At 36.0% G+C, this 22,539-nt stretch overlaps 1 protein-coding gene and 1 pseudogene across 7 annotated transcripts in view; one reads left to right on the forward strand and one right to left on the reverse strand.

The window, feature by feature from the left end:
• MIPOL1 (mirror-image polydactyly 1) overlaps positions 1 to 22,539 on the forward strand; it is a 320,705-nt gene that overhangs the window by 254,560 nt on the left and 43,606 nt on the right. For all 7 annotated transcript variants that reach the window (XM_045585525.1, XM_045585523.1, XM_045585517.1 and 4 more), the window contains one exon: positions 1,491 to 1,721. In XM_045585525.1, coding sequence (XP_045441481.1) covers positions 1,491 to 1,721 — 231 coding nt within the window. The remainder of the gene's footprint in view (positions 1 to 1,490; positions 1,722 to 22,539) is intronic.
• LOC118726954 lies at positions 18,335 to 18,775 on the reverse strand (annotated as a pseudogene).

The following is a 22,539-nucleotide window of genomic DNA, read 5'->3' on the forward strand; positions in this document are numbered from 1 at the left end:
TTAAACATTAAAAAACGTAAACAGGTTTTGTCTTTTTAAAGGTTTCTGTTTTGTTTGTTTTTAGTTTCTATCTTGGGTCTTTCTAATTGACAAAGACGGTGGGCTGCCGGAAATTGGAGCTGGGATAGGAAGGATGCAGACAGTGTGAAAGGGCATAGAACAGGAGACTTGTCTTCAGACATGTGGGATGATAGAGCTGAGAAGAAATGAAATAAGAGAGAAATAAGGTGAAATCTAGAAAGATCTTTTTTACACTCACCATTCTTATTTTATATGTAGTAATCAGTTGACCACAGTTTAGCAGCAATCTTTCCTCCTAAGAACTAATTTGAATCCTGAAATGATTTCTTTTAGATGCTAACTGTCCCTGTTTCAAGTCCTTCTGACACCTTCTCCAAAGTGAGCATGCTGGAAAGGCTTATAGGTTACTTAAACAAATGAAGAAGTTTGTAATTACTTTAGTTTTAACAGTTTTCATATGAGGTATTTGGCCAGTGCCGAAAGTTCCCTGACTAGCTTTTTGCAGCTGCAAGAATTATATTACTTTCTTTCACATTATCAACCTGTAATATATAGTTAGGTTGTTTTACTTTAAGTCTCCCATTGACATTTCTTTTATATGCATATAATGAAATGATTTTATTTCATAAAAAAGAACATCTCCTGTGTGGATTTTAAATTTTCCTTATTAAATATTTATATTTTCAAAATGTCCTTATTTAATTGAGTGAGGTGCTTGGTGCCATTTCAAAATAACCTCAGGTGGTAGGTGTAATGACATATCAAAAATTTGACCTTTAGCATTTTAGGATTCTATTTTTGTCTGCATTTTCTTCTGCATTCAGTCTTAATTTATATGCTATTTCTCTGTAACTTAATGAATGGATAAACTTGGCATAAGATTCATTAATGAAAAGAAAATATTGGAATACATATTATTTCTGTGCAGTCTAATGATTTTTACTTCATTCATATCTCAACTATGACAAGTTGAAAATTTTTTTTGTGAGGCTGGTTGGTATTTGTATAAACCTCATTCATTCTCAGTAAATGCTCAGCCCAATAGACCCTGGATCTACTAAACTGATGATGCCCACTCTGACTTCTCTCACTTATTTGCAGTCAGATTATTATGCTTTTTTATTAACCTAGAGATTCTTTATTTTTTTTATTTTCTGCTTTTCCTTTTAAAGAAAATTAAATGTAATATTTATAGAGATATAATTCAATTAACATCTTGCAGCATCTTTTTGTATGCCTTGGTAGCATAGATAATTATTTGTCTGGGTAGCTTTCAGCCTAGATGTGGAGAAATGGAATAATTATCATATATAATATTCTGATATAACAATTGTTTTCACTTACTCATCTAAGTGTGTTTTTATTGATTTTTAGAAATGTACATTTCTAACTATGGATACATTTAGATGGTTTTTGGGCAGTCAGCCTACATATTTATGTTTAAATTGTTTATTCTTGTATTTTCTCAGTTTACACAAATCTTTATCTCAAGAAGAAAATCTGAAGGATCAGTTTAACCATACCCTGACTACCTATGAAGAAGCTTTGAAGAATAGAGAGAACATTGTTTCCATCACTCAGCAACAGAACGAGGAGCTGGCTGCCCAACTGCAGCAAGCCCTGGCAGACCGCGCGAGCCTGGAATCGGAGCTTCGGCTGGCGGGGGAGGCCTCCCAGGCAGCCCAGGACAAGGTGCAGAAGTGAGTAAAATGAGCTTGCACCATGTCAAAAGCATGAAACAAAACAAAAACACCCCTTTTTAGCAACTAAATAGTATATTATTTATCACTCATCCTACTAGTAATTTAAGACAAAAGTTTATTGAGCCAAGTAAACTCTTTTTGACTCTCTATCATATCCATATTTGGGATAAAAAACCATTTACTTGGGAATCCTGGTTACTGTTTAGGGCAAACCATTTTTAATTGATATCTGATCTTCTTCAGTTAATGGAGGCCATATTATTAGAATCATTTCATAGATAATAAAGTTATTAGCAAGGGGAAGAGGCAGTAAAATTTTCAACTTTAGCTTCAAGTTAATCCTGCTTGAATCCAGATCATCTGTGACCTAGTAATCTGAGACCTCTAGTCACATAGAATAGGGTACAATGTGATTAATTTTCAATATTGTTCTTCTGAAGTATTCAGTACAGCTTTTCACAGAGCATAATTGTATTTGTTTATTTTCAATGATCTTTGCATTTTTATTAAAACTTAAATAAAGCTGTGTAATAAGTCAGTCCTTATGATAGCCAGCAAAATGTTAATAAATAATTTACCAGACAAGGAAGTCACTTATCAATCTATGGGACTTGAACATTGTAGCAGAGTTTCCTAAGATAGCTTTAATGTAATGGAACTTGTCATTTTAACTGAGCCCTTCTTTATGGATTGTTAGCAGCATTACATTATTCACATACCTAATCACCTTTAATTTCTAATACATACATTTTTCCTTAGCAACTTTTTTTTTTTAATTTCACAGTATGAAGAATTAATGCTAATTTCAAAGTTTTTTATTTCTCACCACTTTTTATTTGAAAATAAGTCATCTCAACCATTTCCCCAACACTCCTGAAATTATGTTTTATAGCCCAAGGTCAGGTAAATCTGTAGTCAAGACAACTTGAAAACAGATTAGGAATTATACATATTAATCTGTCATGTCAGTGTGCCTTAAACTTGTGATTTATGGTATCCTATTTTTTTTAATAGATTTAAAGATTAGGTTTATATTCAGCCAGAAACTGTACCAGTTATTCACAATATATGATAGCATTCTAAGAATACCAAGATATATAGGTAGATCTTACTTCATTGAAAATATAAATCAGTAATTTTTGACAGGGCCTGATTTAACTCTGTTTGTTTAAAGTCTACAAATAATTACAAATTTCAAGTGTAATTATTTTTACATCTTTATGTAATTCTTTATATGTAATCCTTTAATTTCTATAGATAGCTAAAATTCCCTACAAGTGTTTCCCAGAGAACAATTAGATTTATATTTTTAAAAATCTTTGGAAATGTTATCAGACTAACCTTTTATTTTTTAGATCTCATCAACTATTATAATTTTTTAAAGAAATAACTTTGTACAACAAGAAGTAGAAGTAACATAATCTCAGATAATGCTTTAAATTGAGTAAGTTTAATCTTTTGAAAATGTATTGCCTTTATTCCTCACATTTAACTACAATAGATTAAAATTTTTTAGGGGAATGGTGTCAATTCATTAACAGAGTTTAAGTGCAACAGTTATGTCATTTATAAGAATTAAATGTTAAATTCTCATTTAAATTCTTAATCTTTTCTTTCGATTTCCAGCAATAAGACCTAGATGAAATTTTGTCAGTTTTCCTTTCAGTATTCAATCCATTTTATTTCACTTTTAATTACCCTCGATTGGGTAGTGTATCTTCCCTGCAGTTAATGTGCACATCAGTCTATTTTATTAGATTTAAGAGGATAACCTTCCAGGAAACCAATTTATATGAGTTTGTTGGATGGTATTAGTATTCTTTATCCAATCTTAAATTTTTATTATTAAAAATTATTTATGAAGGTCCTTTGTCAACATTGAGTATTCCAGACAATAATTACAATGTAAGCTAAGATGTTCATGTTTCCACCTTCTCCCATCAAAACCAAATTTCTTGAATAACTGATCTATATTCACTACCTTCAGTTTTTCAATTCCCACTTACTCCTTGCTACTCAATGCATGATGGCTAGTTCCTCCACTGGGAATTGTTGTTCTTAAGATTACTAGTAATTTCCTAACTGTTAAATGCAATGGGCCATTTCTAGTTGTATTTTTATTATAAAACTAATATGTGATCATGGTAAAAAAAAAAAAAAAAAAAGATGGTCATATATCTTCAGCAATATCACATAGTGGTTTAAAAGCTCAGGCTCCTATTCATTATGCATAGGTATGTGAATTTTTACATTTTATTTTAAAACACTATTCTGATGTGGTTATTAATAGCCCCACCTCATAATAAATGGTGATAAGTGGAGATTTGACTTTGGATGTGAACACACTACAGATGATGCGTGTGGAATTGTGCATCTGAAACCTGTAAAATTTTGTAATGAGTACTCCACAATAAATTCAATCAAAAGGAAATGTAATAATAATTATGAAATGAGAAAAAAAATTAGATAACATCATGCCTGTAGTGCTTTTAGAATAACGCTTGTTACATAGACCCTCCTTCTCTTCCCATTTTACTCCACATTGAGCTCTCTCCTTCTGCAGAAGGGCTCTGCCTTCTCAAGACTGAGTGCCTTTGTGTATGTTGGTTCCTCTGCTTGGAGCCTTTTGCTCTTCCCCCCCATGAGAAACTTATTCATTCTGTGAGATTCAGTGCAACATAGAGGATAGTGACAGGCTTTGCAGTCTAGTCAGACAGACCTGCCTTTGAATTCCTGTTTTTTTCTACTTATTTCCTGGGAGATTGGGGGCAAGGGGCAAGTTACTTAACCCTAGAAGCAAAAGTTCCTCAGTTAAAAGATTCGGACAGTAATACTGGCCTCACAGGCAGGATTAATGTGAGGAATAAATTGGATAGCATATAAAATGCCTAGTTCAACACCAGTTATTTTATTATAAACACTAGGGGCCAGTGCATGAATTCATGCACCTTGAAAGGAACTGTGTGTCACAAGGCTGCGGTGGGCACAGGGGCAGGCCTCGGCCCATCCTCCACGCCTCCGCTAAGCCCCTCTTGCAGCAGCCCCGGCCTCTTATCTGCTGGCAGCCCCACTTCTGCCACCACTGCTCCCGCACACCGATGGTGCCGGCCCACTCACATCCGCTAATGGTACAGAGCGATAGGGGCCCGTACCAGCAGCGTGGGAGAGTGGGGCCATCAGCAGGTGAGAGTAGCATCTGCTGCCCCAATCGCCCATCAGGAGCAGGGGGAGGTGGAGAAGCCTTCAGTGCTATCCCTGCTTACACCTGCTGATGGCACCAAGTGATCGGGAGCTGCCTGGCACCAGCAGTAGGTATGAGCAGGGATAGCACTGGCAGCAAGTGTGAGCACCAGGTGGGATGGTGGCACGTGGGAGCAAAGAATTTTCAGTAACCACCAGAGGCTCACCCTGATGACAGCGACCGGTGCCCTGCCCTGGTCTGGTGCGCCCACTCACTTGCTCCACCATTCCGCCAGAGCCAACACCTACCATGTTCCGCACACGGCCCCTGGTGGTTAGTGCACATCATAGCAACCAGATGTTCAGTTGTTTGGTTGTTCCAGTTGTTCCACCATTCGGTCTATTTGCATTTTAGCCTTTTATTATATAGGCTTCTATAAGTTATATTATTAGTATCATCATATTCATCAAAATAGCAAAACTAGTTCAGTTTCTTCTTCTCTACAAAGTCACTCTCTTCTGTGTGCTTTCCTAGTATTTTTGTTGAAAATTACTCCTTAGAAAATCCTGTATTTCCCGCCTCAGGTAATGGTTTTCAGCAATTTCAGCTCCGTCCTTATTCCCTCCCTCTTTCTTACCATTTGCATTCACTTTGCCATCAATCTCTGTTTTGTCTTTTGTCTTTTCTTTTTTCTAAGCTCTGTTTTGTCTACTGCTTAAGCATCTCCTGATTCCCTTCACCCCATCCTCACACATTAATTGCATTAATTTAGGTCCTCATCATCACTCATCCAGATTATCATAAAACTAGTTTACCTGCTTGTAATTCTCTCAAGTTTATCTTCCTCACTGCCACCAGACTTGATTTTTCTAAAACATAAACCAGGTTATATTACTTTCTTATTTAAAACTAGAGGCTGGATGCATGAAATTAGTGCAGCAGTAGGCCTTCCTTCCCCTGTTTGCCAGCACCGGCTTCCCTCCGAAACCTGGAATCCAGGTTTCCCACTGGCCACCAGCAGGCACCCAGGACCCGGGCTTCCCTGGCGGCCTCGGCTTCATCCAGAAGGTCATCTGGAAAGATGTCTGGTCTAATTAGCATATTATGCTTTTGTTGTTATAGATTTTCAAGGGCTCTTTCTCCCCTACAAGTTAAAGTATAAACAACCTAGCATGACACATGGGGCCTATCAGTAGCCTTCTTCCATTTGTCTGGAATAATTTCCTCTCATGATCACTACCACAGTATCTCTGCATGTGCTATTTCTTCTTCTTAGAACATATCTCCCACTTTTCGTACCTAGCCAAGTTTTTGTTACTTATTAAAGTCCAATCTAAATGTTACCCCTAAAAATGTTTCTTTAGATTTTCATTCTTTCTTATGGTCATAGTACTTAATCCATATCTCTATTCAAGGTCTTAGTCATCTATGTGTAATAATCATTTTGTATATCTATTTTCTCTCTGTTTCACTCTCTGCAAATTTATCCATTGGTGAGCATTCCCAAGACATGGATAGTGTCCTATTAATATTTTTATTCTAATCTCCTCCAAATACTCACACAGATGCCTGCTGTAAAGTAAGCACTTATAAACAAATGAACTAGAATAATTTAATAGTGTGCTAGAATGATGGAGCAAAGTAAAAGCAGGTAGGGTCAGAAATACATATGAAAATTTCAGATGTGGTATGATCTGCTTTAAGCCCTAGATTAAATTATTTTATTCCAACCCAATACCCGATTTCAATGCGCTTACCAACTTCATTGAAAACTATGACCCTTTGTGCCTGCCTCCTGTCCTCACTGGCACCTCCATTCCTTACACTTTTCTCAGAGTTGGGATGCCTTACTTCCTAGTGATCAGCTTTTAACTCTTGTTCTAACCACCAACTCCCATTAAGTTTAATTACATTTAAAAAGATCTGAAATCGTCCTAGCTGGTTTGGCTCAGTGGATAGAGCATCGGCCAGTAGCCTGAAGGGTCCCAGGTTCAATTTCTGACAAGGGGACATGCCTGGGTTGTGGGTTCAATCTCCAGTGGGGGGTGTGCAGGAAGCAGCTGGTAGATGATTCTCTCTCATCACTGCTGTTTCTATCACTCTCTCCCTCTCTAAAATCAATAAAGAAATATATTTTACATAAATAAATAAATAAATAAATAAATAAATAAATAACCTGAAATCTTCAGTAATAGGAGAGAGTCTATATACTATCTCTAATAATAGTAGAATTTTAAGTTTATATTTCCTTTTCTTTCAGAGTCAAAAAAATTCTTAAATTTATTCATCTGTGGGAGTATTCCTGGAAAGGAAAATTGTGCACAATTAGCATCCATAAGTCAACCAATATTTATAAACAGTCACTTACAGAGTAAAATATTATGAATACCAGATTTCATTATTCAAAAATAGCTTCTTGGCTCAGGTGTCATAATGCCTAAAATTTCACCAGCAAAACTCCATTCCCTTGGTTTATTTTCCTTATGTATATCTCTTTTAAAAAATGTATATGCTTATGAGAGAAGAGCACATTGTGATTTTGCTTTAGATTGCTCTTATGCTGATCCTGGGTTTGGGAAAATTGTGTGGAGAGAGGTAAGGAAACTAAAGAGTTGGTTGAGGGCACAGGAACTTTGTAAGAAAAGCTCTTAATTTTTCCAAGGATTACATCCTCAATTTTCAAAGAGGACACTGACACACCAATTCATTAATTGATGTTTTTATCATCACAATAGATTTAAAACTCTATGGTTCATTATACTGTACTTTGTTTTCTTACTGTGGTTCAGTGTACAGATAGGCTTCTTATGGTCTAAAACAAAAATTTTCTAAAGTGTTTTTAAAATATATTTTACTATACTTAACATGCCTAGACTACACATGGTTACTTAAGATTATAATATTTACAGTTAGGCTTATAAGGTCAGAATATCTACCAAAGATATAAGTTTTACAATAAAATATTTTTTCTCACATATCATCTTTACTGTGGGCCAGATTTCCATTGATATGATTAAAATTCTCTCATAAATTGTAACTGCATTATGAATATATTAGACAAAATATGCAGGAAAAAATTATACACTTTTAAACAAAATTTAAAGAAAAAATATATCGGCTCTACATTTTTCTTTCAATTTTTTCTTTTAAAAAATTTCTTACTTAAGATTTGCATGTATTCTGTTTATTTTAACTGCATAATTAAAATATCAAAGATTATTATAAAAAGTTTCATTTTAAAACTTGTGGCATGCTGTCTTTTGAGTGGTATTGATAGAAGAAGAAAAAAATGAACACATAAAGCTAACAAAAGTCTTTCCTGTCTTCTGGCCAAATACTCAGCTTCTATGAAGAAGTTGAGGTTACAAAGAAATTGTGAATTCTCGGTCTGGTTTCCCTGCTGATGAGAAGAACTGTCTGCAGTTCTCTTCGAGGTGTCAGGGGAGTCACCATAGTGTCACACAAGGGTTCTTAGCGTCGAGCAAACATACTTTCCACAAACTCAGCTGCTTAATCTGTTTGCAGGTTGAATTATAGAACAGGGTAGATGACTCTGAGTGCAGGTAAGGGAACAGAGCATTTCCAGTTTCTTGATTTAAAAAAGAAAAAGAAAAAAAAAAGAAGAAAAGAAACCCTGCTATTCTTATTTAAATAAAAAGAAAAGCCTATGATTGTCATCAAGAGACTTCACCAAATTTTTTTTTAGTTTTGTTGCTGGTTCCAGAATCTGATTTTAACCATTATTAAAAATAATTGTGCTAAAGATTCTTACATAGTTTAATTTGAAAGCTATCAGTGAATTTTTATAATTACATTGTCTTTTCATTAAAATTATTCTTGCCAACTTTACCTGTGATATTTTTCCTATAAATTCTTGCAAGGCAATACTAGAAATGTCTGAACATTTTGTAAATACTTGTTGACTGATTCAAAGAATAAGTGTCATAAATTCTCAACTCAGCATAATATTTAAATCAATATTTAATACAATGTTGAAGGTTGATTTTGAGTTATTGGTATTACTAATAAATTGGAGGATTTAAACTCTTCTTAAATTGCTCTTCAAAAAATTATTGTGTTTGAGATTTAAAAGCTCTGAAATATAAAATATACATCAGCAAATAATAAGTCAAATAGTTAATTTATTTGTGATAATTTATGTACAATTGCATATTCCAATCAACTTTAAAAGATGAATTCTGAATCCATATCTAATTAGATTTAGCTTTATTATCATTCATATATGGAAGATAGACTCAGATGAGTCTTAAGCAATCATTTTAAGATGTACAACATCTAATATGCTTAATTTTTATTCTTGAACAATGATATCCTTTTAAGATTCTAATATTCTAGATTTCTAAATCATAACACATCTTTAAATTAAATAAATATTTAACTTAGGAAATATAAGTCTTGTACTCCAACAAATTAGTATGTATTTTATTAAAAATTTAATTCCATTACATATTTGTATAGTGGGTCACATTTCTTATCCATTGAGTATATAAAGTGGGTCTCTAGAGCTACTTTTATTACATACTAGAGCCCCTGTGCATGAAATTAGTGCACGGGGCGGGGGGTACTCATCCCAGCCTGTACCCTCTCCAACTGGGGCCTCTCGGGGGCTGTTCAACTGCCAGATCCTGTGGGATCAGACCTAAACCAGCAGAGGGGCATCCCCCTCACAATCTGGGACTGCTGGCTCCTAACACTCGCCTGCCTGCCTGCCTGCCTGCCTGATCACACCCTAACCACTCCCCTAATGGTCTGATTGATGCCTAAGTACTCCCCTGCCAGCTCTATTGCCCCCAATTGCTCTCCTCTGCTGGCCCAATTGCCTCCAACTATCCTGCCCTGCTGGACTGATCTCACCCCTAATGCCCTTAACTGCCAGCCTGATGGTCCCCAACTGCCCTCTCCTACCAGCCTGATCTCATCCCCAACTGCCCTCCCCTGCTGGCCTGTTTCCCCACAACTGCCCTGCCCTGCAGACCTGCTTGCCCCCAACTGGCCTCTCCTGCTGACCTGTCCACTCACAACTTCCCTCCCCTGCTGTTCTATTACACACAATTGCCCTCCTCTGCTGGCCATCTCGTGGTGACTATCTTGTGGCAGCCATCTTGTGCTGGCCATCTTGTAATAACGTGGGGGTGGCCATCTTGTGATGGCCAAGTTGTGATGACATAGGGAGGCCATCTTGTGAGGACATGACGGTGGCCATTTTATGACAGCCATCTTGTGACAGTGTCACACGACACCACTTAGGCTTTTATTATATAGGATTTGATAGATATATAATTATAGCCATGTCTTTATAAAAACTAAAGAATTTTGGCTTACACTTTCAGAAAATACCTCACTTCCTAGCTCATTTCTTTTACCAAGGAAGGATTAATGTGGGATTACTAAAATTGGAACCTAACCCAGAAACTGAGAAATGGCAATGCAGTGGAAAGTGAAGGATCCAGGCTCTAGACCTAAGAATCAGCACTTTCCCTGATAAGTTCCCTGTGTAGCTAACTTTATGGAATGAATCACAAATTGCATGAAAGAAGGGACTAGCTGAAGCCGGTTTGGCTCAGTGGTAGAGTGTCGGTCTGGGGACTGAAAGGTCCCAGGTTCGATTCCAGTCAAGGGCATGTACATTGGTTGTGGGCACATCCCCAGTGGGGGGTGTGCAGGAGGCGGCTGGCCGATGTTTCTCTCTCATCAACGTTTCTAGCTCTCTATCTCTCTCCCTTCCTCTCTGTTAAAAATCAATAAAATATATATAAAAAAAAAAAAAAGTAGAGAGAGATCAATACTATTTAGGTTTAAACCTAAATAAAATGCAGGGACTTTTATTGTTTTTTTAATCCCAGTGTTATAGTAATTAAAAGTCAGGAATGGAATTCCTATTATTTTAGGGAAATTATAGGATCCACTTAATGATGATCATGTACATTTTAACTAGAACTTGACAAACTAAAAAAATAACAACAGGAGTTATTATAGAATATACCTCAGAGATGTGATTTTCACGTGAAATGTAAGTGTCTTCGGGTGGCTATATAACCTAACCAGTATCCCTTTTGTTTGGTTCTGTTCTTAGTTCCAGTTAAAAGCCTTCTTACTGCTTAACCTTTGACAGGCTACATGGCTTCTGGTTACTTCTATGAATATAGGCGAACTCATCCATCTTACCTGAGAGTAGTTTTAAAATGGATAAAAATAAGATATAGTTGACTTGAACTTCCTAGGATAGGTAACAGTAGCACTAACCACTAGTGTACTTAAGAATACTTTTGTTGTAATAAGGTGGGAAAAGGAAGCTATTGTATTAGGTCTAGTAATAATTAATGTCGTTTTCTAATACTTTTTTTTAAATCGAATTTATTTAAACAATACAACAAAATTTAATCAACAATATACTTGCCGTTGTTTTCTACTACTTGTGCCCAACTCTCAGGAAGCATTTTAATCCCTCTGTTGTAAAATTCTTGTGATTTTGATGCAAAAAATTCGGTCAATGCATTTTTGAGGCATTCTTCATTATTAAATTTTTTTCCAAGAAGACAGTTTTGCAAAGAACGAAACAAATGGTAATCGGAAGGGGCAATATCAGGAGAATATGCAGGTTGAGGGAGAACTTCCCATTCCAAATGGCGCAGTTTTTCAGCAGTGATTCTTGCAGTATGTGGTCGTGCGTTATCGTGGTAAAGAATTACGCCCTTCCAATTAATCAGCGCGGGTTCTTTTTCTCTTAAAGCTTGGGCTAACCTTTCCAATTGGGCACTATACACTGCACTTGTAATGGTTTGGTTAGATGGTAAAAGTTCATAATGAAGAATTCCTTTAAAATTCTACCAAACACACAACATCACTTTTTTCGCATGCAAGTCAGGTTTTGGCGTGGGCTGCGGAGCCTCATTTTTGTCCAACCATTGAGGCCGCCTTTTCAAATTAACATACAGCACCCATTCTTCATCTCCGGTAACAATTTGCTCTAAAAACGGCAAACGGTTTTGACAAGAGAGGAGCGAACTGCAAATTGTGACTCTTTGATTATGGTTGTTGTCGGTCAACTCATGAGGAACCCATTTTCCAAACTTTTGGACTTTGCCAAGTGCACGCAATTGATTGGAAATTGTGTTTTGTGAACAATTTAAAGTTGTCGCAAGCTCTTGTTGGGTAATTTGAGGATTTTGCACCAAAAGAGCTTGAAGAGCTTCTTGATCAAAATTGGACACACGGCCTCGACCACTCTTGTCATCTAACGAAAAATTTCCCTCGCGAAATTTCTCAAACCAACGCTGGCATTTTTTGGCGCTAACTGCATCTTGACCAAGAGCACTACAGATGTTTTTTGCAGCCTCACTTGCTTTTCTTCCTAATTGGAACTCGTAAAGCATGCAGTGCCGAATATGCTCTCCATCTGCCATCTTCTTAGCCCTAGTTTTGCAACAAAAACCAAACCAAACACAAACTTTTTCAAGCAAAACTTGTTAATTGCACTTCACACGTTCTGTAGATACCACGTGTTTGAAGGTTATGTCAATACAAGTCAACGCCAACCAAGATTTTAAACGAATGTTTAAAATCGACATTAATTATTACTAGACCCGATAGAAATTCAATTTTTAGAAGTTTTCCATCATTCTTGCTTGGATGTTGCTTAGCCACATTGTACGTAAGAACTCAGAGCTTCCTTCTTTGTTTTCTCTATTAAATAAATAGAAGATCAAACGTATCTGCTAATGTAGAAAATGTCTACATTTTTACATAAGTCAGGGTCTTTTTTTCATTTAATAAATCCTCAGTGTACTCATCTAAAATCTGATGGATACTTCCTTACAAGGTACAGGTTTTTCTTTCAAAATATAATTGGGGAGGAGAGGAACTAAATTATACCCCAGAGCAAGTAGAAATATAAATTTCACTTAGATTCTAAGACTCCATGTTTATTTTTTCCACTTGGTCAGAGATTTGCCCATATGCACATTTGGCCATAGATAAATATAGAATGGAAGAATATTTTGCTTATTTCAGTGTATTATAAATATTGTTCATATATAAACTTAATTCTTTTTTAAATGTTTTTATCGATTTTAGAGAGGAGGGGGTAGGGAGGGAGGGACGAAAGGAGAGAGGAGAGGTGAGAGAAAAGAGAGAGACAGAGAGACAGAGAGAGAGAGAGAGAGAGAGAGAGAGAGAGAGAGACATCAAAGGTGAGAGAGAATCACTGACCGGCTGCCTCCTTACTGGGATCAAGTCGCAACTCGGTCATGTGTACTGACTGGGAATCAGACCTGTGACCTCCTGTTTCATAGGTCGACACTCAGCCATTGTGCCACACATCATTCTTGACCATTTACATTAAAGGAGAAAAAAAAATCATTCTAAGACAATGTATTTTATAGTAGCAGGTGAAATGCATCTTCTTCCTTTACATATAGGGGTGGGTAAAGTGGGTTTATACTTTTGAATATGCAAAACACAATTTCTTGTATTATCATTAATTATTATATTATTTATTTGTATTACAACTGTAAGCCTGTTTGACCACCTCTGTATTCTTGAATAACCCAACAAAAATAGTTTTTTTCTTCAGTTCTTAACATAATTATAAATTTTAAAAAGACTTATACTACTGAAAATTACTTTATTAGGTGTTCCTGTAGAAAGACTGAAAGTGAAAAATGAGACTCCGAATATTACATAATAAACAATATTTTGGAACTTAATAAACATTAATTTTTTATTCCTTTAGTATATATACCATTTAAACTAATAGTTCTTCAAATATCATCATCATTTGACTTTTTCCTTTGCCACATTTAACAATATTCTCAAAGCATATGAAAGCATGTTATTTCTCTTTATGTTACTATATGCCATTTGACATAATGGTAAAAAATAACATATTTAAAATATTGAAACATCTTCTTCCTTAAATTAAACTAGTCTGCCTTCTGAGTTATGTGTGTTTTGCATCAGTCTTTAATAAGTTCTCTACTACTGACTGAAAAGGAGGGCCTAATCTTTCCCGGCATGATGGAAATAGCACAGTTTAAGAACAAGAATGAATCTCTGTATAATCACACCACAGTGCGAGGTGACCCTAAGACAGAGCACTGACCAGATACACATATGGGTTTTAGAAGACTTTCTGGTGCCCTTTTTTAACACAGCTGTGAGAAGAATGTGGCTAAGACCCCATAGTCATTCTTGAGTAGATCTGGCAAAGGAAGCCATGAGGAGAAGGGAATTTAGCACAGGGGTGTAAGAGAGTGCAGCTTCATTGATGCGATCTGAGGGGAATGCCTAATGACTGGAAGAATCAAACTTGGCAATGAAAACACAAAGCTCTTTTCATCAATTCAAACACAGACTCTAAAGCTGCAGATGGTCACGTCCAGCCTTGTCTATTCAGTGTGAGGTTTTATAAAATGGCACTTTGATGAATACTGATAGATCAAAACAAAGATTTAATAACATAAAGATGTGGCGTTCATTTTTAAATGAGTATACAGGTCAATGTCTCAGAAAAGGATAAAAAGAGTACTCTTTGCATGTGGGTCTAAAGTCTTTTTGTTATTTTTCAATTTGAAAAATAAACAACATTTATCTTAAAAAATAAATGACAAAGGTACAGATTGTATTTAATGGAAAACAGTTTACATTCTGAAAAGAGAGCAAAATTAGGGTTTATAGTTATTCCTGTTAACTTTATTGCTTCTGTTTGAGGATTCTTAATTTATAATATTTGTTTATGTTATCCTAATATTTTCTTGAAGCTCAAATGCTAGGATAAGTATCTGTTGTCATTCTCAAGGATGAATCAATCTAATTAAAAATGTAGGCCAAACTATTTTATACTTGGAAGATAACTTTTTTCCTCATCTCTCCAGAGAATGCAAGGCATTATTTAGTACAAAGGAAGCCTCTAAACTTTAAACCAATATTGAAATTATATTTTTGTTACTTTGCATTTGATTTTCTAAGATTTTTTAAGTTCATAATTGTTTATATATTAAAATGTATTTCACTGTATTCAACTTGAGACTTAGTATGCTTACATAACTGGTATATTTTTCAACAATAGATTTTATTAGACTTGGTTAGCATTTTATAGTTTAAAAGATTCTTGAGCTAAACCCAAAATATGAACTTAACTAAAATACATCATTCATATTTCTAGTATTTGTGAAGCAAATATAATGAGTAAGTCTATATTCCAAATACTTTTAGCTAGTGACACTATTACATAATAAATTAAAAGACTAGGCTTGAAAGTTAAAAGGGAGGCAACTTAGTATCGCAGACATCTTTACAGCAGTATCTTAGTGTTACAGTAGAAATATCTATAAACTAACAGGACCCTTGACTATCAAGAACTGGGTCTGTATAAGTCATTAAATTGTGTTTCTTCTCAGTTTCCTCATCTGGAAGCTAGAGCTGACATTCTTGCATTTTCTACTGCAACACATGGCTGCAAGGATCAAATAAAATGCATGTATGTAAAAATACTTTGCAAAGTGTGATGTGCTCTATAAAAGCAAGCTTTGGCTGAAGAATATCTTCCACTTACACATTTAAATAAAAAGTTATAATCACCTCATCAGAACCAGAAATAGTAAATGAGAAAAATAATACTTCAGCCTCAGAGACATAATGTAAATACCATGTAATTTTGGGGAAATTTTGGGGAGTATTCACATAGATCTTAGAAACTGGAATTAAAGAAGATTCTGTATGTTTTCATCCATTACTGGTGAGAAAGCAAAATGATTAAAAAAATAAAATAAAATAAATAAAAAACTATGGAGGACAATTTGATGATATCTAACAAAATTATCTATCTCATATAATAAAAGGCTAATATACAAATCAACCAAATGGTGGAAGGACCGGTCACTATGACGCACATTGGCCACCAAAGGGCAGACACTCAATGCAGGAGCTGCCCCGGGTGGCCAGTGTGCTCCCACAGGGGGAGCACTGCCCAGTCAGAAGTGGGGCTCAAGGCTGGTGAGCACAATAGCGGTGTCAGGAGCCTCTTCCGGCCTCTGCGACAGCGTAAAGGATGTCTGACTGCTGACTTAGGCCCACTCCCCTAAGCTGTCAGTTGAACATCCTCTGAGGGCTCCTGGACTGTGAGAGGGCACAGGCCGGGCTGAGGGACCCTGCTCCCCCTGAGTGCATGAATTTCATGTACCAGGCCTCTAATATATATATAAAGGACAAGTGACCAGAACGACTGGAATGACCAGTGACTATGATGTGCATTGCAGCAGCCAATCAGCCCAAATGGGGTCTCAATCACTACCCCCTACCCTGATCGTGGGCGGGGCTAGCCAGCCAACCTCCTGCATCCCCTTCTCCTCCCCCCACAGGCCAGGCCCTGATTGGCCCCCATCGGGGTGGGCCAGTCAGACCCCACCCATGCACAAATTCATGTACCAGGCCTCTAGTATATACATATATTCCTAGGTCAAACTGCAGTTCCATATTTAATTTCCTGAGGAAACTTCATACTATTTTCCATAATGGCTACACAAGTCTGTATTCCCAATAGCAGTGCATTAGGGTTCCTTTTTCTCCACATCCTTGCCAGCACTTGTCATTTGTTGATTTGTTGTGGTAGCCATTCTGACAGCTGTGAGGTGATAACTCATTGTTGTTTTAATTTGTATATCTCTGATGTTCAGTGACTTTGAGGATTTTTTTCATGTCTCTTGGCCATCTGCATGTCCACTTTGGAAAAGTGGCTATTTAGGTCCTTTGCCCATTTTTGGGGGAGAGGTGGCGAAGGGGACAGGGAGATTGTTTGTCTTCCTTTGTTAAGTTGGATGAGTTCCTTTGGATATTAACCCTTTATCAAATGTATCATTGCCAAATATGTTCTCCCATACAGTGAACTCACTTTTTGTTTTGTTGATAGTTTCTTTTGCTGTGCAGAAGCTTTTTATTTTGATGTAGTCCTATTTGTTTATTTTCTCCTTAGTTTCCTTTGCCCTAGGACGGTGGTCGGCAAACTGCGACTGTTGACTAATGAGTTTGCCAACCATTGGGATAGGGGCTTAATCACAAGGAACAACAACAGCCTGTAATTATTGGAATCAAGAGTCTAGGCCAGGGAGGCAAACTCATTAGTCAACAGAGCAGCAAACTGCCCCAGGAGATGTATCCTTAAACATATTGCTACAAGAGATGTCTGAGATTTTGCTGCCTATGGTTTCTTCTAGGATTTTTATTATTTCATAACTAACTTACTTTTAAGTCTTTTATCCATTTTTTAGTTTATTCTTATTTATTGTATAAGTTGCTGGTCTAGTTTCATATTTTTGCACTCATCTGCCCAATTTTCCCAGCAGCATGTCTTAAATCCATTGTATGTCCTTGCTTCTTTTGACAAATATTGATTGAGTATAATGTCTTGGGTCAACTTCTGGGGTCTCTGTTCTGTTTCATTGATCTATATGCCTGTTCTTGTGCCAATACCAGGCTGTTTTGATTATGGTGGCTTGGTAATATAACTTGATATCTGGTATTGTGATTCTTTCAATTTTGTTCTTCTTTCTCAAGATCGCTACACCTATTCGGAATCTTTTTTTATTCTATATGAATTTTTTAAGTATTTGTTCTAGATATGTGAAATATGCCATTGGTATTTTAATAGGGATTGTATTGAATCTGTAGGTTGCCTTGGACATTTTGGACATTTTAATATGTTGATTCTATCAGTCTATGAACAACAGTATATTATTCCACTTGTTTATATGTTCTTCTATCTCTTTTTTCAACATCCTGTAGTTTTCAAGTACATGTTTTTTACCTGCTTGGTTAAGTTTATTCCTAAGTATCTTAAAAATTTTTATTGCAATAGTAAATGGGATTGCTTGTTTAGTTTCTCTTTCTGAGAATTTAGTATTGGCATATAAAAGAGCAATCAATTTTTAGGTTGATTTTTGTATCCAGCTACATTGCCAAATTCATTTATTAAATCTAGTGGGATTTTGGTGGAGTCTTTAGAGTTTTTATTATACAATATCATGTCATCTGCAAATAATGAGAACTTTACTTCCTTCTTTCCAATTTGGATGCCCTTTATTCCTTCTTCTGGTCTGATCACTGTGGCTAGGATTTCCAGTACTATGTTGAATAAGAGTAGTAAAAGCAGACATTCTTGTCTTGTTCCTTTTCTTAGGGAAAATGGTTTTAACTTTTGCCCATTGAGTATGATGTTGGCTATAGGTTTGTCATATACTATGTCCTTTATCATGTTGAGATACACTCCTATTCTCACCTTGCTGAGAGTTTTTATCAAAAATGGGTGTTGGATTTTGTAGAATGCTTCTTCTGCATCTATTGATATGACCATGTGATTTTTTTTTTTTTTTTAGTTTTGTAACTTTATCGGACCATCAGCATTAGAGTTCTCATCCAAATTAATAGTCTATAGATTTTTGAAAGTGATGACAGGTACGTAGGTGATCAATGTATACAGCTTGTTTGGTGAATCTTCGTCCTCATTATGTTTTCTGGACAAACATAACCAAATATGATATGGGACATTCCTTAGCCCTTAGACCTAGATAGCTTTGTTCAGTCTGGTGTCAGAGTGCATGTCTGTAGTCACCGTCTCCTTCATGGCAAATTTCTGGTTCTCCTTGAGTGCCCGAGGGGCAAGCTTCTGACTTCTTGAAATCCATGCCATAAATGCAGTTGGAATATTGATGGTACTTCCTGGTCACCACCTCGTTCATGGCACAGCAGCCCTTCTTCTTCTCGCCACCCTTGCTTGCGGGAGCCATCGTGCCCAGCAAGTTGGGAAGAAAGAGCGGGTATTATGGGAGAGGGAATGCAAGGTTGCAAGTACAACTTCCAGGATGCCTGGAGAAGGCTGATTATAAGATTTTCGTCTTTCAATTTGCGTATGTGATGTATTGTGTTTATTGATTTGCGAATATTGTACCAGCCTTGCAGCTCTGGAATAAATCACACTTTATCATGATCTATTACCTTTTTAATATATTGCTGGATCCAATTTGCTAATATTTTGTTGAAGATTTTAGCATCTTTGTTTGTCAGGGATATTGGCCTATAATTCTCTTTCCTTATGAAGTCTTTATCTGGTTTTGGCATTAGGATAATGCTGGCCTCATAAAAGAGCTTGGAGTGTTCCTTCCTCTTGGATTTTTTGGAGTAGTCTGAGGAGAATAGGTGTTAGTTCTTCTCTGAATGTTTGGTAAAACTCCCCTGTAAAGCCATCTGGCCCTGGCTTTAGTTTTTTGAGAGGTTTTTTATTACTGCTTCTATTTCCTTAGTTGTTATTGACCTATTCATCTTTTCTGATTTTTCCTGAATCCAATTTGGGAGATTCTATTTTTCTAGGAATTTGTCCATTTCATCCACATTGTCCAGCTTATTGCCATGTAGTTGTTCATAATATTTTATTACAATCCTTTGTATTTTTGTGATGTTGGTGGTTACGTCTCTGCTTTCATTTCTGATTTTATTTATTTGGATCTTCTCTCTTTGTTTCTTAATGAGTCTGGTTAATGGTTCATTTATCTTATTTATCTTTTCACAGAACCAACTCTTGGTTTTATTTATTTATTTATTTATTTATTTATTTATTTATTTTAGTCTATATGTCTTTTTTTTTTTTTTTTCTGGTGTAATCTTCATTATTTCATTCCTTCTACTTACCCTGGTATTTTGTTGGTCTTAACTTTCTAGTTCTAGGGTTAAATAATTTATTATTAATTTCTCTTGTTTTTTGAAGTAGGTTAGTAGTGCTATAAACTCCCCTCTCAGGACTGCTTTTGCTGTATCCCAGAAATTTGGGTTGTTGTGTGTTTATTTTCATTTGTTTCCAGGAAGTTTTTTTTTTTATTTCTTTCTTGATATCATTTGTAGCCCATTCATTGTTTAATAACATGTGTTTGAATGTTTTGGGGTATTTTTTCTGTAGTTGATTTCTAATTTCATTCCACTGTGGTCTAAGAATATGTTTGGTATGACTTCAGTCTTCTTGAACTTGTTGAGACTTGTTTTGTGTCGTAACATGTGATCTATCTTTGAATGACTCATGTGTACTTGAGAAGAATGTATATTCTGCTGCTTTGGGTTGAAATGCTCTATAATTGTCAATTAAATCTATCTGATGAAGTGTGTCCTTTAAAGACACTGTTTCCTTGTTAATTTTTTGTCTGGAAGATCTATCCAGTGAAGTCAGCAGGGTGTTAAAGTCCCCTACTATGACTATATTGTCGTTGATCTCTCCTTTAAAGTCCTCTAGAAGTTTTTTTTTTATATATTTAGGTGCTCCTATATTGGGTGCATATATGCTTACCAGGTTTATATCCTGGTCTTGAGTCAAATCCTTTAGTATTATGTAGTGACCTTTATTATCTTTTGTGATGCCTTCATTTTTAAGTCTATTTTGTCAAATATGAGTATTGCTGCCTCAACTTTTTTTTTCTTTTCCATTTGCATGGAAAGTTTTTTTCCCCATCCCTTCACTCTCATCCTGTGTGTGTCTTTTGTTTTGAGATGTGTCTCTTGTAGACAGCATATAGTTGGGTCATGTTTTTGTACCCATTCAGCTATCCTTTTGATTGGAGCATTTAATCCATTTATATTTAAGGTTATTATTTATTGCCATTTTATTTTTGTATGCCTAGGTTTCTCTCTTTTTCTTTTTATAGCAGTCCCTTAGGATTTCTTGTAATGCTGGAGTGGTGATGATGAACTCCTTTAGCCTTCTTTTGACTGGGAATCTCTTTATTTCACAGTCTATTTTGAATGATAGCCTTGCTGGATATAGTAATCTTGATTTCAGATCCTTGCTTTCCATTACCTTGAGTACTGCATGCAATTCCCTTCTAGCCTGTAGAGTTTCTGATAAGAAATCAGGTGTCAGCCTATGGAAGCTCCTTTATAGGTAACAGTTTGCTTTTCTCCTGCTGCCTTTAAGATTCTCTCTTTTTCTTTAATTTTTTGGCATTTTAATCATGATATGTCTTTGAGTGGGCCTTTTTGGGTTCTCTTGCTTGGGACTCTCTGTACCTCTTGAACTTGTGTGACTTTTTCTTCACCCGATGTGGAAACCATGCCAGTCTCTGTATAGTCAAGGCCAGTGGGAGTATAGAGGCCTTATTACCCGTACACCAGAAGGGCCAAAAGCCGCTCTGGGCATGAGCCTAATTGGAATGTCCAGTGACTCAGCCTGAGAACCCTAATCAGTTCAAGATACCATGTGCGGGTGCAAGGACACACATACACTGTGCCCTTCAATAGCCAATATGATTGATGTAACTATTGGCATGAAGCATTCTTTGTCTAAATAGTGTAAAACTAGGTTATTGACCAGCTAGTTTGCTGGATTCAGCTGAGGCTAGAATAAGAAGTCTTCTGGAGAGACTAGTGTGGAGAGAGAGCAGCTAAGATGGAGTGTGTGAAGAAGTCTACTAGAGGAAGCAGCTGGCCAGCAGAGAAGAGAAGCTGCTGAGCCAGAGAGCTCAGGTACTGCTATGATGTGAGGCGGTGAGTCTAGGAGGCAGTGGTTGCTGCTCATATAATAGCTGTGGGTAAAGCGACTGATGCTGTTTTATGGGAAAGATAGATGTTCACCAGCTGGTGTCTGGCTGCCTGCCTATATGGACTTTGCTGTGAGTGCTGTTCTTGTCTGATGGCAATATGGCCACTGGTTTCAGCAATAAAGATTCATTCTTATTCACCTACAACTTCTCCATCTCATAAGACCTTCTACCAATGGGGGGGGTTCCATTCTCAGTCAGGACACATACCCAGCTTTCAGGTTCAATCCCCTGTCAGGGTGTATAGGGGGGGAGGCAAATTGATGTTTTTCACATCCATGTCTCTCTCGTTCTCTCTCTCTCTTCCCCTCTCTCTCAAAAAAAAAAAAATCAGTTAAAAATAAATAAATAAATAAATAAAAAAGATGTCTATATACAAACAACAGTATAGTGGTTACTAGAGTGAAGGGGTGCAGGATAGTAAAGGGTGAAAGGGGTCAAATATATGATGACAGAAAAAGATTTGATTTTAGGTGGTGAGCACATAATGCAATATACAGATGATGTATCATAGAATTGTACACTTTAAACCTATATAATTATATTAAATAATGTCACCCCAATAAATTTAACTAAAAGGAAAACAGATGCCTATAAACTGATATTGAATGATCTCTAGGAACATCTTGTGAACTTAAAAAAAAACTAGTACTTATAATATGCTGCTTTTTATGTGAGAAATAAGAATAAAAGAAACAGAAAGGATAAACCAGAAACTAATAAAATATGTTACATTTGATGATGGATGAGAAATAGATGTAGACATAAGGTAGAAATGCAACTTTTCTGATTATGCAATTGTGTATAGCTTTGACTTTTGAATCATGTACATGTTTTAAATATTCAGAAATAAAGTATAAGAATAAACAATGATAAAGAATTCAAATAAATATAAATGTACCTAACTATATTAATTAATAATATGCTTATAAAGAGAAAATAATTCAAGTATCTTTTGATACTTTAATAGTTAAGTAGACTTTGACTATACATTCTCAGTGGCATATATTCTAAGGACAAAAAGAAATGCAAAAGAGATCTTAAA

The sequence above is a fragment of the Pipistrellus kuhlii genome, unplaced genomic scaffold (assembly GCF_014108245.1).
Source record: "Pipistrellus kuhlii isolate mPipKuh1 unplaced genomic scaffold, mPipKuh1.p scaffold_m20_p_1, whole genome shotgun sequence".
Classification (NCBI taxonomy): Eukaryota; Metazoa; Chordata; class Mammalia; order Chiroptera; family Vespertilionidae; genus Pipistrellus; species Pipistrellus kuhlii.